This window comes from Pan paniscus, chromosome 3 (assembly GCF_029289425.2).
Source record: "Pan paniscus chromosome 3, NHGRI_mPanPan1-v2.0_pri, whole genome shotgun sequence".
Lineage (NCBI taxonomy): Eukaryota > Metazoa > Chordata > Mammalia > Primates > Hominidae > Pan > Pan paniscus.
In genome coordinates, this window is record NC_073252.2 from 21,087,478 (window position 1) to 21,106,544 (window position 19,067).

At 39.1% G+C, this 19,067-nt stretch overlaps 1 protein-coding gene across 6 annotated transcripts in view; it reads right to left on the reverse strand.

The window, feature by feature from the left end:
* The window catches only part of KCNIP4 (potassium voltage-gated channel interacting protein 4), a 1,223,194-nt gene that overhangs the window by 109,722 nt on the left and 1,094,405 nt on the right, over positions 1 to 19,067 (reverse strand). For 5 of the 6 annotated variants that reach the window (XM_063603743.1, XM_003826823.6, XM_063603742.1 and 2 more), the window contains one exon: positions 12,327 to 12,451. In XM_063603743.1, the coding sequence (XP_063459813.1) occupies positions 12,327 to 12,451 (125 nt within the window). The remainder of the gene's footprint in view (positions 1 to 12,326; positions 12,452 to 19,067) is intronic. The other variant, XM_055111250.2, reaches the window with a different exon arrangement.

Below are 19,067 nucleotides of genomic sequence, written 5' to 3' on the forward strand. Positions count from 1 at the left end.
TAAAGGAAGTAGAAAATCTCAAAGGGTTCATAAGACAGAGTCTTAGTACTATTTCTAAATGCTGGTTCTTCAAGTGGCATTTGAGTTTGAAGTACATCAGTTCACACTGCTCCCAGACTAAAACAAAAAAATGTCTTAGAAGGATTAGCTGAATCTAAGGAAACTTTTTAGGAATATTAACCAGAAAAATTCAGGAGAAGCAAGTTTTGTTGACTTTATCAGAATGCTGTTTGTTCCCCTAAATCCAATTTCTCCTTTTGCATTTATACACTGATATTTAGCCAGAAACTACATTTCTCATCTTCCCCTGTAGCTAGATGATCCTTGTGACTAAGTTCGAGCCCTTAATGTGAATAAAAGTGATGTAGAGACTCTTCATGTTATCTTTAAATCCAGACTCACTTGCCCCTGGACTATGACTACCTCACTTTCCCTCAGGATCTGAACATGACACTGACCCAGTTTACAGGATACAGATGGTAGCAAGGGATAGCAGGACAATGTGTTGGAAGGAACCTGGGTCGCTGAATGACATCCTGCTAGAGCAGAGCTGCCACATCAGCCTGGACCAAACCAACTATGACTTGAAAGAAAATGGGAGCTTTCTTATAGGATTGTTGCAGATGAATCAATATAGAAAATCTTGAAGTCTTTAGAAAGACTTGTAATGAATTTTTATATTATTTAGAGGTTACTTTTACATAAGTTGTTTTTAAAAACTACCTACATTTTAATGTTATGCCTTTAAGACATCAAAAATTATGCTATCTCTTTTGATTTTTGCAAAATCCCAGTGAGGGAATCATTATGAGAAAGATTATGTTAGCTTCTGGAGGAACTCAAGGGACAGAATAAAAGTAACCACAATAAAGGCACTATTTTCAGATTTGTCCTCTGACAACTCTTTGTAGGGCTAAGAACAAATCTGTGTTTTCTAACTTTTTTTTGGGAGGTGACTCTCAAATCTGTATGTGTGAATATATGTATAATATTACCACTGTGATAAAACTTATAAAGTGTTGTCTAACAAGTAAGTCATTAGACATCCAGTGCTTAGCATGTACCCAAATTCAACTATATTCCAATTTGAATAAAGCATATATACATCTATAGAGATATAGATCTATAGATATAGATATACATAGTTTTCAAAAAGCAAATATCTACCTATAGACATCTATCTCTATATATCTATACACATAGATATAAGAATATATTAGATTCCCCTATTTTAGATTATTCTTCAAAAAGCAAGTAGATATCTATATTGTATACCATGTATATATCTATATTGGATATATATAGATAGATAGGTTATTTTTCAAAAAGCAAATTTATATACATATATGTACATAATGTGAATCAAAGTTTGAGAGGGGGAAAAAGAAACTTTAAGAAAGAACTTCTAGATTATACAACACAATTCAGAGTACTGGCATGATAATAATGGTGCTAATAGTGATAACGATAATAGCAATAACAATAATAGCAGCTACATTTTGAGTGTTGTCATGAGACAGGGTCTGTGCTTTTTGCTTTACATTCATTGTCTTTGCAAAGCATCTATGAGATGTTATTCTTCAATTTTGCAGGTGACATATGAAACCCAGGGAGTATCTTGCCCAAGGGTAACCAGAACCAGAATCTAATTACATTATAAATTTTACCTCAACATATGTCCATTTTTGCACAGAAAAGAGTTAGCATAACAGGTGTGAGATCACTGTCCTTAGAAAGGCCTGCTTGCAAGGCTAGCCACTTGGATGTTGGGAAAGTGTCTACCATTCTTTGAATCAAATGGCTCACTGTGCTTAAACTGTGCAAACAATATGGTTTATGTTGAACATCTGCTTTGCTTCTTGGAGTCTGGAATTTGGGTACATACTAAGTACTGAACGTCTAATGGCTTCCTTGCTAGACAACATTTTATAAATGCTATCACAATGACTCATTGCTGGGGGAATTAAGCACTTCCTGTGAGACTTCACTCAGAAAGAACTCTTGGAAGCTTGCCTCAGGTTTCCTCCAAACATTACCCCATGTGCCTTTTCCCTTTGCAGATTTTGCTTTGCATTCTTTTGTTGTAATAAATCATAACTGTGTGATTGTATATTGGGTCTTGTACATCCCCTAGCAAATCTTCAAAACTAGAGACAATCTTGGGAACCTCTAACATATCTATCTTCCATGTCATTCTCTCATTTGGAGAAAATAAAAATTTATTTTCTACCTGAGTACATAGGAAGACATATTTCTCAGCCTGTCTTGAAATCAAGTTGGACCATATGACTGAGCTCTGATGGGTGGAATGTCCGTTAGTCCAAAATAGGCCCATCAAATGCCCCACACCATCTTTCTGCTCTCAACTGAGGACCAGATGCAGATGACCCAGTGGAGGAAGCTGGCACCATAGGCAATAGTGGAACCACGAGATGGAAGGAGTGTCCTCATTAAATGAGTTGAACAGAAACCCCATCCTGTCCCCAACAGAGTCACATAGGATTAGGAAATGAAAGAGAAACAAACATTTGTTGTCTTAAACCACTGAGTTACTGGAGCTGTGTGTTACAGCATTGATCCTTCTCTGTCTAATACATATGGTGACGTGCTGGATACCAACTCCCCCATCTCCTTCTGCTCAACTTTGAAATATGTTGCAAGAGTGAAAGGGATTTTTAAGCCACAGAGATCCCATTACTCATTTGATAGAATAATATTTGATGGGCAAACACAGGACATGAATAATCTACCAGATGGCGACTCTTGCAATGGAATCAAAGGAAGTTCTTCATTACCATTTGAGATTGCTCTTAACATTTTTGAGTAGTGCTTGATAAAACAAATAGAAGGTGTTAAACTACTGGGTGTAGTTCTTTTACTAAAGGAGCCATGCTCTTTCACTCCCCCTATTATCAGATTATTTTTCAAAAAAGCAAATTAACAGCACTTCAATTTTACTCAGTAGATGTGGAAGGAACTAAAAAGAAGAAAGTGAGAGAAGATAAAAATTTTATTGGGCTGGCCTCCAATCTTTTTGTTTGGGGTCATTCATTTGTTCACATATATTTATTGATTACCTGTCATATACTAGACACAGTCTGAAGGGCTGAGAATTTTGTAGTAAAGAAGGTGCAGCACCTGCTGTCAGGAAGCTTAAAGAATAGGGGAGGAGTCAACAAGCAGAGGAAACCCAAAATAAGCACTACGATGGGAGCACATAGCAGAGTCTCCAAACCTACTTTAGGAGATATCAGAGAAAGCTTTTCCACAGACAAGTCTTTCAACCCCAAAACTCTCAAGATAGCTGCGAGTCCTCCTCAGTTTCCCTCCCCTTTTAATCCAAAACATCACGACATCTACTCAGCTCAACCTCCACCATATATCCAAGCCCATCATTTCTCTCCTTCTCTATTTGCTACTACCCTGGTCTATGCCACATCTCCTTTCTGTCTTAATCTCTTGGACCAGATTTTTAGAGGGTCCCCAATTTTACTCTGATGTCTTACACTCCATTTTGCTTAGAGTAGCCCTCCAAGCCATCTTAAAAAAAAATCAATGCTTTATTTGTATCTGAACTTTTAAAAACTGGTAGTTCCCCACTATCCTTAGAATAAAATACAAATGATGTTCCAGGTTCCAGCCACTCTTGTTTACTCTTGCCTCATGATTTTGGGTTGTTCTTTATGCCTAGAAAGTCCTTTTTTCTACCTTCCCATGGCCGTGCCCTTCTTGACATTGCAGATACAATGAAATGCCACTTCCCTTTCTCTAGTCACCCCATCGAAAGAAGCTCCCTGCTCTAGTTCTTTGTAACAAATGTCATCCTCCTTCTACTGCCACTAGATATTTTCTTATTTAACTATGTGTTTGCTTTTTGCCCCTCTTTTCACTATCTTCCCCCAATGGAATACAAACTCTAAAGAAAAATTACCTGTCTTTTTTTGTCAGTGTATCCTAAATACCTTTTACAGTGATGAGCCTGAACTCAGCACTCAGAGAATAAGCCATGAAAAAATATATTGAAAGGAAGTCTAAGTATGGATGTGGAGAAGGTGTAGCTGTTGTCCTGATGAAGAAGGGAATTGTGGGAAGCAGCATTTCTCGCAGGAGAAAAAGTCCAGGTCAAGGCCCTTCAGAGGGGTGCACTTCAGCTGCAGGCAGTTCCTTCTGGCTGGAGCAGAGTAAATAGGGATGAGTGAGGGGTGAGATGCGAAAAGTCAGCAGAAGATGGTTGGTCAAGGCCTGGCTGATCGTGGGCTAGTTGGGTCACTGCAGTATAGACAGCATCTAACCCAATATCAGACTTATAGTAGATGTTCAAGAAATATTTGTTGGATAAGCATGTAAGACAATTGAGTCTCTCTTCTAATGGCAAAAAAAAAAAAAAAAAAAAAAAGCCAGCAATTGGTTTTAAGTAGGAACTGACTGGTTTCTATTTGTTCTTTAGAAAGACCTTTTCAGCTGCACAGTGGAGAATGGTTCAGAGGAAGACAGGACTGTAGGCAAGGAGTCTGGGTCATTGCAGACATGCAGATGAGAGGTGACAGTGACAGCAGCGTGTGAGAGGCAGGGCAGTGGAGAGGGAAAGGCAGAGGCAGATGTGAGAGATACAAAGACTGGAGAACTGGCTGAGCTTGGAGGTTAATTAGAAACAAGAGGTTCTGAGGGAAGAGCCCAGAAAGACAACTGGATTTACATTTTTTTTTTTTTTTTTTTTTTTGAGACACAATCTTACTGTCACCCAGGCTGGAGTGCAGAGGCACAATCTTGGCTCACTGCAACCTCCACCTCCCAGGCTCAAGGGATTCTTGTGCCTCAGCCTCCCAAGTAGCTGGGATTTCAGGTGGACACCACCATGCCTGGCTAATTTTTGTATTTTTAGTAGAGATGGGGTTTCGCCATGTTGGCCAAGCTGGTCTTGAACTCCAGGCCTAAAGTGATCCACCCGCCTAGGCTTCCCAAACTGCTGGGATTTCAGGAATGAGCCACCATGCCCAGCCTGGATTTCTAAGTGACTGCATAAATGAAGGTAACATTTTTGTCAAAATAATCTCTCCACACAGATGTATGCACATAAAATATACCTATGAGAATAAAGGAGAAAACTGACAGTAGTTACCTCTCGCAAGGTGGGATGAGAAGTTTCCTGTACCTAGGACACCTCGATATTTCAATTTCTAAACCTCTGTATGATTTAGAATGTTTAGCATGACATTTTATGAGTTTAAAATTTGAAAGAAGGCCGGGCATAGTGGCTCATGCTTGTAATCCCAGCACTTTGGGAGGCGGAGGCAGGCGGATCACCTGAGGTCAGGATTTCGAGACCAGCCTGGCCAACATGGTGAAGCCCCGTCTCTACCAAAAGTAGAAAAATTAGCTGGGTGTGGTAGTGCACGCCTGTAATCCCAGCTACTCAGGAGGCTGAGGCAGAAGAGTCCCTTGAACCCGGGAGGTGGAGTTTGCAGTGAGCAGAGATCGCGCCACTGCATTCCAGCCTGGGTGACAGAGCGAGACTCCATCTCAAGAAAACAAAACAAAACAAAACAAAAAATTGAAAGAAACAAATAAATCAAGAAGCATCTAAATGCCACAGAATATATTAGATTGATGCAAAAGTAATTGTGATTTTTGCCATTGAAAGTAATGGCATAAAAACACAATTTCTTTCACACCAACATAATGTATAACATAAACTAATGCTTAACATATTTCAAGATGACATTACTGAGTCATTATGAATTTTTAATTACATTATGAAGTTTAGTTACTTTTGTACATAGAAGAATAAGGAAAGAACTGAAGGGATCTGATATCTTTTGACAGCACTCTTAAGATATTAAGTAAAACATTTCTCATTTATTTTCTTATCTACATGGATATTAATATCCTAAATTTTTGAAGGATAGTTTCATGTCCAGAGAATCTAAGCCATTGTTCAAGCTCAGAAATGGCAGCGGTAAGGTTTGAACCCTGGACAGCGCTTGCACTATGTCAGTCTATGGAAGTCAAAAGGGAGGTCGTGTTAACTGCATAGGCTTATAGACAGTCTTCCCTTCAGAAAGCCCTTCTGGTTGGAAATCTGACAGACAGTTCTGCTAGGGCAAAGGAAATAGCATTTTAACTCTGTTCTTACCTTAATTCTAAAGTACATGAATAAGGCTTTGCACTTAAGGAAGGCCTTTTATCTGAGTCTTTCAAACACTGAACAAAACCAATTATTACCCACCCTCCTTCATGGTTGAAAGAGAAGATTTTAATCCCTAATTTGCTGACAGAGAGACAGAAGCCGGCAGGAATGAAGTGATTTACTGAGGGTAACACAGTCTATGAAAGCGTTCAAGAATAACCCTGAGGGCTTGTGACAAAAGAGCAATTGCCTTATGCAATTAGCAGTGAATTCCTGTGTCCTAATCACTGCATCTTACTGTTTCCCATGCAAAGTTTAAGGGAACTAAACTTCTCCTCTTTCCTTTCCCACCGTAAATCGGACGTAGTGCTTTTTATGTAAATGTACTTTGCAAAAATGTAGATCCCTATAATTTTACCCTCCATCTGTTTCATCTGTTTTTAAAGATCTTACTGCAGAATTTCCCAAACACTTTGAATGGGGTGGAAAAGCCCCATACAAGAACTCAGGTGTCCTGCTGGTTCCTTTGGCTACAACATCAAAACTCTTGCAGAAATGAAACAAAAAAAAAGTATGCTTCTGTTCTTGATGAAATGCCCAAGGAGGGTGTCTGGATAATAAGCCAAACATGGAGGGTGGGGATTAACTGCATTTGAGATGTGACTGCAGAGCACATTAAGCTGCTTTGCTCTACAGGTGTTGCTGCTTCCTCACAAGCTCCACTGTGATGGATACACCCTATGTGACCCCCAGTGAGTCACACCTTTTTAAATCTCCTCATCTTGAGTGCTGAGATGTGCAGTGTAAGGTCCCCTGAGCAGGCTGCACCATGGTCAAGCCATCATGACCCCTGTGACCCACATGTACACATCCAGAAGTCTCAAATTCTGGGAGCCAGAAAGTCTGGGACAGGAAAACCACTAAAGAAGAAAAATGGCTAGTACCTGTCTTAGCTGATTAGGCAACCCTGCGACATTCTACCATTCTAGCATGCTCTACCCTAACTGATCAATCAACCTAGTGACACTGTGCTCTATGACCCCTCCCACCTTGTGATAATGTACCTTGCAACCTTCTTCCCCTGCCCACAATAAATGGCCCCTAACTGTAACTTTCCACTGCTTACCCTAATCTATGAAATTAGTTCCAATCCCACCACCCTCTGCTGACTCCCTTTTTGGACTCAGCCCGCTCACATCCGGGTGAATAGACAGTCTTGTTGCTCACACTTAGCCTGTTCAGGTTGTCTCTTCAATTAGATGCACACATAACACAGAGGTGATGGGATGAGATGCCACACCCATGACTGTACTACCCATTAGAGGACTAGAGAGACCCTCCGTTGTTGGCTTTGAAGAAGCCAGCTGCCATATTACAAGGGAGCTTGCAAGAGGACCAGGTGGAAACGGACTGCAAGTAGCCTCTAGGGGCTGCGTGGCCCTACATTGACAGCTAGCAAGAGGGGAATTTCATATGTGTAACCACAAAGAATTGAATTCTGCCAACAACCACAGGAGCTTAGAAAAGGATCCACGATCCAGAAAGAAATGCAGCCCAATCATGATTCTAACTGTGGCCTCATGAAACTCCAACCAGAGCACTTAGCTATGTCATTTCTGAACTCCTGATCCTTGGGACAGTATATTATGAATGAATGCTTTCTAAATCCATTTAGTATTTGGCAAATTGTTACATGGCAATAGAAAATGAATGTAAACATCGTTCTATTTTAGATAAAAAAGATAGTAACATAACATTTAATGTCAAAAGGACATTAGCAGGTATTAAAGTGATGCCTTAATGATATATTTGATTTTAATGGATAATTTTACCTATTATAATCCAGAGCAAAGAAAGAAAAGGAAGCAGGGGAAGATTCCATAGAAGAAGGAACCAGCTGTCTGAAGCATAGAGGTCTAACTATTTGCAACTCATCCTGTGCCTTAAAAATGGGAAGACTAGGTTATATATTATTAATTAATGACAGAAAATGCCAAAGCAGCATTGGCATCACTATATTAAAACTTAATGCCCCACTATATCATTTACAACCACCTAAAATTGAACTGAAGCTATAACTGGTTTCGAAAGAGTGCAGCAAAGCAAGATTATGAAACATGTATATTGATATTTGTGTGACCTTTTGACCATTGGTTCTCAAATGAGGCTTTCTGTTCACTGTCTGTTATAATGCAAAATATTTTTAATAAATTAAGGACTTCAGATTAAAAAAAAGAAGAATTCCTAAACATCATCCCAGTTAACTGAATAAAAATCCTCAAAACTAAGACCTCTTACCTCTCTCCAACCCCTACACACACATACGCGCACACACAACACACACACACCAAGACTTCATGCGATTCCAATGTAGCTAGCCTAGTCATTGGTATTTGTCATGATAGAGCTCATCACTAATAGGTAATTTCTTTTTGTGCTAGAAGCACCTTGTATATGTTATATATCTAGTTCAATGGTTCTCAATCTTGCCTACACAATATAATTACTTGAAGAGCTTTATAAATCCTAATGCTGAAGCTTTTTCCCAGAGCAATTACATCAGAATCACCAAGCATAGTAGCCACTATTTTTAATTTGTAAAGCTCCCCAGATGGTTGCAACGTGCATTTAATTTTGAGACTGCTGATCTGTAGATAATAGTTTGCATTTTCTGCATCCTTCCTAATATATAATTATGTAGTCCAAAACCCAAACACTGCCTGGGAAGTATGTAGGCCAACCATGACTGTCCCACTTTGATGGAACATACAACTGAGGTTGACCATTTGGGGCCATACTATAATAACTCCTTTTTATTGAACTTCCTGTTTATTATATTTATTTCTTTAAAAAAGTGCAATCTAGTTATCATTATGCCAGTTTATAGAGAAAGACACATCGTCTCCTGAGTCAGAGGGAACTGCCCAAATGAGTAACATGACCTGAGGCTGAGTGACACCAAAGCTTATGATACCTGCACAAAACCAGTGATTCTCAAAGTGTGGGCTCCAGACCAGCAGCATCAGCATCACCTGGGAACTTGCAAAAAAGAAAATGCAAATTCTGTGACCCAATCCCACCCCTACTAAGTCATAATCTTTCAAGATGGGGCCCAGGAATCTGTGTCTTGACAAGCCCTTCACGTGATTCTGAGGCTCGTTATAGGTGGACAGTGTACTGTATTCTGTTTCTATCAGCTGCTCACTTTTGGAGACTCAGAATCTGGCAAGAGACCTAAAAATGTGTGGGAGCCTCAGTGAGTAAGCCTGTGTGAGGGAGGAGATATTTCTCTATCTTCCCTTCCTCTCATTTCCAATCTATATTAACAATCTATGTTGAAAATGCGAGGGGATGTATCAGAGATACCATATGGGGAAAAAATGGTGGAGTTAAGCTGGTCATAATTACTTGCAGGGGTGCCTGGCTATGTTGAGCTACTTTCACACAAGTGTGACCATTTTAATATGTTGACGAATGGTTTATCCTTTGAATCACAGTATGGAGAGTTTTAATCGTTTCATTAAAAATGAATATCCCAACTGTTTCCAGGGAAATGAGTTTGTGATCTTAAGGGCTTTGAGGTAATTGGTGTTTAGGGAACCAAGGCAGTTGGTTTGCTTTCTTGGATGGAAGCTGCTTCAGCTTACTACCATGCTGTAAAACCCAAGTGCTGCTGACCTGCTTAGTGTATTTCGGCTATGCTTAGGGTTCATTTATTAGAATTGTACATTTGACTAGGGGGAAATAAAAATTAAAAGGCCACTTGTGTTTGATTTATGAGAGATGTCGATTAATATTTTCTGAGCAAACTGTGAAGTCCTTTCTTTTAAAGAAGTATATAAAATAGGCCTTTGGCATATTCAGGTCTGATGGAAATTTGTCTCATGGGGCAGGGTGAGATGGGAGAAACAGAAATCAATAAAGATAGAGAAGAGAAAAAAATAGAGGAAGAGGAGGATGGGGAAGAGCTGAAAGGAGACAATAATTCACAAGGGGAAGAGACAGAAGAGGTGAAAAAAAGGAAAGCAAGGAGGAGTGAAGAGATAAGAGGTGGGGTCAGAAGGATTAAAAAAGGGGAAAGAAAAGAGTTTGGGAAAAGGGGGGAAGGAGAGAAAAGGAAGAAGAGAAGGACATATGGGCAACAAAAAATAACATAAAATAAAAAAAAATAAAGCAATGAATGCAGACTTTGGAGCCTAGCAATTTATTGTGAAGTGCCACTTGTATTAGACATGCTGCAGAGATGCTGGCTCCAAAGATTAATGATGGCAGTAATCATGATTCCAATTTATAGCAAATGCAATGAAAGGCAGCCAGACCCCAAACAGAGAAACCCTATGGGGATGGCATTGGAATAATAACATAGCAGCAGTCGAGGAATACAGGGATGCTGAGAGATTGGATTCAGTTCTCCTGTGTTCAACAACCATTCTGTATCTGATGTACAATCCAATGTTAAAAAGAAAAAAAAAGTCTACTTATTACTAGATCTCTGAATTACAGCAAAGAAGTTTAGGTGTTCACATGAACACATTTGAAGTTTTATTCTGTGATTCACCTCCTCTGAGCACTGACTTTTGGCCCAGATTGGTCCTTTACACCTCCTTTCCTTTCTGTCCTTGCTGCTCAGTGTTTTTCTGCTGCCAGTGGTCAATACCACCATTTCATTGCAAATACCTGCTGTCTCGGAAGCCTGGAACCACTGCAGAATAGGCATAACTACTCATCCTCTTTCCTGGTTGTCAAAACCCTTTTCCCTTTATGCATGTTTATTTGTATGTATTGTCTTGATAGATTACCTATCAGATTCCTTTAATCAGTGGTCTGTGTGTGTGGTGAGCACTCATCTCCATTATAATCTCCTCTGCCCCCACCTATTGCCACGAAGTCCTAGGTCTTTGCAGATGATCAAGTTTTGGAGAAGAAACAAATTTACTCTGCATAATAGAGGGAGAAAAACTTAGAAAGCCCAGGGCAAGGAGATGGGGCTGAGGAGCAGAAATGGGAGAAAGACAGACCCCATTCATTCAGACAGATGGTGGAAACTTGTGTGCAATGCGCATGTAGAAACCCTATAAAAATATTCTGCAGTGTCAACTACCGGTATGAATTCTCTGAGTAAATTGCTGTTGTGGATTCCAAAGAAGAGGTAGAGATTCATATCTAGTCTGCATAAGGTTGGACAAAGGCAGCAGTTGTGGTGGTCAGATGTGAAGAGGATGGAATTAGAACAAATCCTTGGACATCACAGACTTCTACATGCACTGGAACTGGGGATCTTAGGGGCTGGGTTTCAAAAGGGATCAAAGCAATTTAATTTGGACCTCCAGGGGTGCCTGTAGCTACTTTGGTTTCCATATGTATAAGAACAAACTATATGTTGGGATATGTATGCTATTTGATACATAAACATTTGATGCCTTTAAGGATGAACTGTTTTCAGATAGATTCATGACAGCAAGTTTTCTCTCCCTATTCAGGCCATAAGCTCCTTAAGGATAGAAGTGTATCTTCTCTGGCTTTTGAATAACCTGCAGCATCTAGTTTAACCCTTAGCACACAGAAAATATTTGGTAAGAGACTGTGTCTCATAGTCAGCCTGGATCCACTCACTTTCTCTCACCCCACCCTTTGGGGTTTTCTGGGCTCTCATTCTCTTTTGAAGATGGTTCACCCAGGAGGGAGGGTCATCTGCACACCTGGATTTCAGAGAACCAGGTACAGTGATCACCTACAGACACCTGTGGTTTACAGACATTGGCAGCATGGTTTTTTAAACTATAAAAGTTACAGTAATTATCCTCCAATTCCAGGAATGGAATCCCTTGATAGGCCTCAATCTACATTCAAGACTCAAGTCAAGCACCAGCCTGTATTTAAAAACTAAGGAAACAATGGAAGTTTAATGAAATTATGTCATTATAGTTGATGAAGAGAAAATATTTCAACCAAGAACTGAATTGAATAAAACTTTCTCAGAAACTCTTTGTTTAATGGGCAATTACAGTATGCCAGCATGGGTGTGCCACAGAGAATCAAAGTCCACAGATACTGATTATATTCCTATCTGGGAAGGATCAGTATGAAATATATATATGATGGGGCTCTCACAGAATGGGATATTTTCCCCCTTTTCCTCTCATTTCTCAATGCTCCTCTGGGAATTGTGTGAAGGTAAAGTCAAAAAGAAAGTTCTTACGTTCTTAAATCCTCTGTAAAGGATCTGAAGCTCTTTCTTGGTAAATTTGCTCTGGGCTTCCAGAAGTTCAAGGGCTTCGGGCCGATGCCTGACGGTGGCCATCTCCAGTTCATCTTCCACGCTGTCTGTGGAGGAAAACAAGAAAGAGTCTTAGGACCAGCCGCTGCTCACCGATGCTTACACAGAGCAACAAAGGAAAACGGAAGAACATGTCTGCTAATGTCTGTGAGGAAGGACCCTCACAATGCCTATAAGGCCTTTACATTTCCCAGTTTAAGCGTATTAAGCTAAAACACTTGTATATGTTTTTTTGCATATTCTTGTCATTAATGTAGATATTACAACCCTAGCATTGTTTTAAGATAACAAAAAAGAGCACAGAAATTTATTTCAGATAATCAGTGGATTATATGATTACGTCAAACAAAAAGTTTAAGTAGCAATATATATTACTCTATAAATCTAACAGTATAGTAACATATATTTCTTTTTTCCCCAACGTTTAAGTTCAGAGGTACATGTGCAGGATGTGCAGGTTTGTTACATAGGTAAACATGTGCCATGGTGGTTTGCTGCACAGATCATCCCATCGCCCAGGTATAAAGCCCAGCATCCATTAGCTGTTTTTCCTGATCCTCTCCCTCCCCCAACAGGTGCCCAGCATGTGTTGTTCCCTGGCAGTGTCCATGTGTTCTCATCAATCAGCTCCCACTTACAAGTGAGAACATGCAGTGTTTGGTTTTCTGTTCCTGCATTAGTTTGCTGTAGAGAATGGCTTCCAACTCCATCTATGTGCCTGCAAATAAAATGATCTCTGTCCTTTTTATGGCTACGTAGTATTCCATGGTATATATGTACCACATTTTCTTTATCCAGTCTATCATTAGTGGGCAGTTAGGTTGATTCTGTGACTTTCCTATTGTGAATAGTGCTGCAATGAATATATGCAGGCATGTATCTTTATAATAGAATGAATTATATTCCTTTGGGTATATACCCGGTAATGAGATTGCTGGGTCAAATGGTATTTCTGCCTCTAGGTCTTTGAGGAATCACCACACTATCTTCCACAATGGTTGAACTAATTCACGCTCCCACCAACAGTGTAAAAGTTTCCCTTTTTCTCTACAACCTCACCAGCATCTCTAGCATTTTTAATGTATAGTTAGAAAAACATAGAAGATCACAAATAGTCCAACCTGGAATTTGTTTCTATATAACAACCACTAGTTATAAACAATGGAATTGTCATTTAATAATAATCAGTTTTGTGCCCTATGTAAAATGCAACTACAAGATAGACTCTGCTAATGTTCGCTAAGGATTCCAATGAAATCAGATATTTTGCACAGCTACTTGGGAGGCTGAGGTGGGAGGACTGCTTGAGCCCAGGAGGCTGAGGCTGCAGTGAGCAGTGATGGCACCACTGCAGCCCAGTCTGGGTGACAGCATGAGACCCTGTCTCAAACAAACAATGAAACAAACAAAAAAAATAGAACCTTAGACTCTCAGAATGGAAGGACATCTGAAGAAAGATATAAGGAGATAGAGAAAGAAGGAAACCTCCCTAATTCATTCTATGAAGCATCACCCTAATAACAAAACCAGCAAATGACATAACCAAAAGAGAACACTACAGACTGATATCCTTGATGAACATAGATGTTAAAATCCTTAACAAAATACTCACTAGCCGAATCCAACAACATATCAAAAAGATAATCCACCATGATCAAGTGGGTTTCAAACCAGGAATGCAGGGATGGTTTAACATATGCAAGTCAATAAATGTGATATACCACATAAACAGAATTAAAAACAAAAATCACATGATCATCTCAGTAGATGCTGAAAACCATTCAACAAAATCCAACATTCCTTTAGATTAAAAATCTCAGCAAAATTGGCATACAAGGTACATGCCTTAATGTAATAAAAGCCATCTATGACACACCCACAGCCAACATAATATTGAGTGGGGAAAAGTTGAAAGCATGCCCTCTGAGAATGGAAACAAGACAAGGATGCCCACTCTCACCACTCTTCTTCAACATAGTATTAGAAATCCTAGCCAGAGCAATCAGACAAGAGAAAGAAAAAAAGGGCATCCAAATTGGTAAAGAGGAAGTCAAACTGTCATTGTTTGTTGATGACATGATTGTTTACCTTGAAAACCCTAAGGACTTTTCCGGAAAGCTCCTAAAACTGATAAAAGAATTCACTGAAGTTTCTGGATAGAAAATTAATGTACAAAAATCAGTAGCTCTTCTACACACTAACAGTGACCACAGAATCAAATCAAGAATTCAACCCCTTTACAATAGCTGCAAAAATATAAAATACTTAGGAATATACCTAACAAAGGAGTCAAAAGACCTCTACAAGGAAAACTACAAAACACTGTTGAAAGAAATCATAAGTGACACAAACAAATGGAAACACATCCCATGCTGGGTAGAATCATGGATGGGTAGAATCAATATTGTGAAAATGACCATACTGCCAAAAGCAATCTACAAATTCAACATAATCCCCACAGAATACCATGATTATTCTTCACAGAATTAGAGAAAACAATTCTAAAATTCATGTGGAACCAAAAAAGAGCCCACATAGCCTCATAGTAAAAGCAAGACTAAGCAAAAAGAACAAATCTGGAGGCATCATACTACCTGATTTCAAACTATACTATAAAGTCATAGTCACCAAAACAGCGTGGTACTGGTATGAAAATTGGCACATAGACCAGTGGAACAGAATAGAGAATTTGGAAATAAACCCAAACACTTACAGCCAACTGATCTTTGACAAAGCAAACAAAAACATAGAGTGGGGGAAAGGACACCCTTTTCAACAAATGGTGCTGGGATAATTGGCTAGCCTCATGTAGGAGAATGAAACTGGGTCCTCTTCTCTCACCTTATAAAAAAATCAACTCAAGATGGATTAAGGACTGAAATCTAAGACAAGATACTGTAAAAATTCTAGAAGATAACATTGGAAAAACCCTTTTAGACACTGGTTTAGGCAAGGATCTCATGACAAAGAACCCAAAAGCAAAAGCAATAAAAACAAAGATAAATAGCTGGGACCTCATTAAACTAAAGAGCTTTTGCATGGCAAAAGGAACAGTCAGCAGAGTAAACAGACAACCCACAGAGTGGGAGAAAATCTTCACAATCTATACATCTGACAAAGGATTAATCCGGAAAGTACAACGAACTCAAATCAGTAAGAAAAAAACCAACAATCCCATCAAAAAGTAAGCTAAAGACATGAATGGACACTTCTCAAAAGAAGATATACAAATGGCTAACAAACATGAAAAAATGCTCAACATCACTAATGATCAGGGAAATGCAAATCAAAACCACAATGCAATATTGCCTTACTCCTCCAACAATGGCCATAATCAAAAAATCAAAAAACAGATGTTGGTGTGGATGCGGTGAACAGGGAACACTTCTACATTCCTTGTGGAAATGTCAACTAGTACAGCCATTATGGAAAACAATGTGGAGATTCCTTAAAGAACTAAAAGTAGAACTACCATTTGATCTAGCAATCCTGCTACTGAGCATCCGCCCAAAGGAAAAGAAGTCATTATTCAAAAAAGATACTTGCACATGCATGTTTACAGCAGCACAATTCACAATTGCAAAATCGTGGAACCAACCCAAATGCCCATCAATCAATGAGTGGATAAATAAACTGTGATATATTTATATAATGGAATACTACTCAGCCACAAAAAGGAAAGAATTAATGGCATTTGGAGTGACCTGAATGAGATTGGAGACTATTATTCTAAGTGATGTAACTCGGGAATGGAAAACCAAACCTCGTATGTTCTCACTGATTTGTGTGAGCTAAGCTATGAGAACGCAAAGGCATAAGAATGATACAATGGACTCTGGGGACTTGGGGGGAAGAGTGGGAGACAAGAGAGGGATAAAAGACTACAAATATTGTGCAGTGTATACATGGGTGATGGGTACATCAAAATCTCACAAATCACCACTGAAGAACTTACTCATGTAACCAAATACCACCTGTACCCCAATAATTTATGAGGAAAAAAAGAATTGAAGGACATCTGTTCATTTCACAAGTGAAAAAAGAAATCAGATATTTTGCCTTGGGCTACAAAATAAAATGTTCAGATTAGGTGCTGACATGGGTAAAGTAACCAGCAGCCAGTTGGTTTCATGGGTACATACTGGATGGTTGGGGGCCTAGAGGATATTCTATTTAGGTCCTTTTTGTAGTCAATAGAGTCAATAGGTATAGATAAGCTTTAAAATATTGTACTTTGCTTTGCGAATTATGTTTACGCTATAATTTGTCAAAGATGGTTTACGCAAAAAGGAATTTTGTGCCCATAGATGTTTGGAAAATGCTGTGAACTTTAATGTAATTTTGTCACAAAATATTAAAATATATAGGTTTGCGAAGACCTGTAACAAGGAGTCTTGTTTAACTTTGCATAACCCAACTGACCCCAAAGGTATTTGTCCATAGAACCTTTCCTGGCCCAAGTAACATCTGGTAATATCTGCACATTTGCCCTAGGGTCATGTAAGCACAAGTCTGGAGGATTTGGAAATATATTAGGGTTCAGGTGCTTGTGTCTCAAATATCATCCTTCAGTCCAGCTCCTTTGAAGTGGGGTCAGATAGTGGCCTATAGGAATTCTCTCTGTTGTGTAAACCAATCCACACCTCAGATGAGGAACTTAGCAGGAATAAAAACATCCAGGCTCAGTATGAAGCCTTGGCTTCCCCTTTCTATCCTTTCTTCTTGACTATAGATTCGAGACTCAGAGAGAAGGGTCTAAGGATAACAGTCAGCTCCTCTCATCCCAGGGCCACTAGGACCCCAATCCCTTGTCCCATGGGTCAGTTGGAAATGTAGTCCTTTTTGCCAAAGTCGAGCCATTTTTGACACTAATATTGCTGCCTCTTGCTAAAATCTGTTCCTCCTTACTACTCTGCCTCACTGAGAGCATTGAGGGGCCAAAGCTCTCACTTGGCAAGGAAGAGAAGGTCAGTGGCACCCTAATCTTAGCATATCTTAATTATTGCCCTCAAGGAGTTTACAAAAAAAAATTGATGATGAAACAAACACTTGGAGTGGCTATATTTGTGAAAATGAGTAATAGAAGATGAAAACAAACATTTGCTTTGTACTTTTTATATTATAATAACTTATCTGGAAAGAATGAAATGGAAAAGCTTCAGAATAGTGACGGATGAATAAAAATAATAGAAAAGGACATGGAAAGATGAGAAGGCTGACAAAGATAAAATTGATGGGATAAAATTGAGCTGACAAGGATAAAATTGATGGGAAAGTAAGTAGTTGTGCTCCTAAAGTATGTGGGAAGAGCTAAAAGTAGCTGGAAAAAGGCACCTAGGTGTTAACAAATTGATCTGGGCTTTATGGGGAAAATCAAAAAAGCCAAAATCCTTCAATTTTCTCCTTCATTCATTTGAACAAATGGGTTGATTCTATTCAATGGGTCCTGAGATAGAAAAGATGACAGAAAATGTTGCTTTTAGACTGCTGTTGATCCAATGACTTCAACTATGTTGTATTATTGTATTTGCCAATGCAGGAGTAAATAGCATGCAATAGACCTCATGTAAATAGATAATATCGAATAGAAAGCCTGTGCTTTCTTGAACAATGTCTGATGTAATCTTCTTTTGAATCATTTATAGTGCAAGTTCTTCAACCTAAAATGTTCCACTTTCCTTTTCCACCTGTTAAAATGTATATATCTTTCATGATCCAATTTAAATATAAGTGTCTCATTTCTGAAGCCTCTCTGGATTGCCATACTATGCAAAATTGATGACCCCCTGGTCATCGTTCCCACACTCTGGTTCTTGTATAGCATGTAAAACATAACATCATGATCTGCTCATGTTTGTTTTCTCCATTCTGAGTTTTTTTTGCAGACAAGATCAATATCTTACATGTCTTGTTTATCCTCTGAACCTAACAGGAAGTCTGATACTCCTTTGTCACTTAAGAATAATCTGGTAAACAAAGGCCTGCTCAACTTTCTGATCCTCTCCAATCCCTTGAATATTTGCTGCCCTATAGGGAAATATTTTTCAAACTGAAATTTGTGGGCTGTTGGTGGACCTCAAATGTCTTCTTCAGAATCACTATGTTCTCTATTTATTGTACTGGGAAATACAGCAAAAGTAGAGGGGATTTTAATTAAATTTTCTGAGCAGTCTTTCAATCATAACATAACTTTGTCTAGACCTAGTGACCCTCACACGGGAAAGAACCAAAACAGTGGATTAACTTCTGGGCCTTTGTATCGGGAAGCAATCTGAGCTGTGCTACAAATGGAGTTTCTTTCTCTGCAGATGCAAAGTCTGAGACAAAAGACACAGGGCTGGAGGATCAGTATAATTAAGTGTGCGTGATAGGATGATCATCACATGCAGTATTAAAAAAAAAAAAAAAAAACGCCCTTGAAGTGTCTGCCTGTGGGCTCTCTTGCTTTTCCAGCTGTCTGGTACTTTACTTCTTAATGACTCCTACCTGCCAAAGGGCTGTTTCTATTTCTAGGCAGGTAACAGGCTCTAAAAACATAACTGAAATCATCAGCAATCACCAGCATATGATAAGTTAAAAAAGCAACACCACCGAACCCAATCAACTCTGATTCTTGGAGGCAAACTATGGGGAGCACGGCATGATCCCACGTAGGACTGCGAA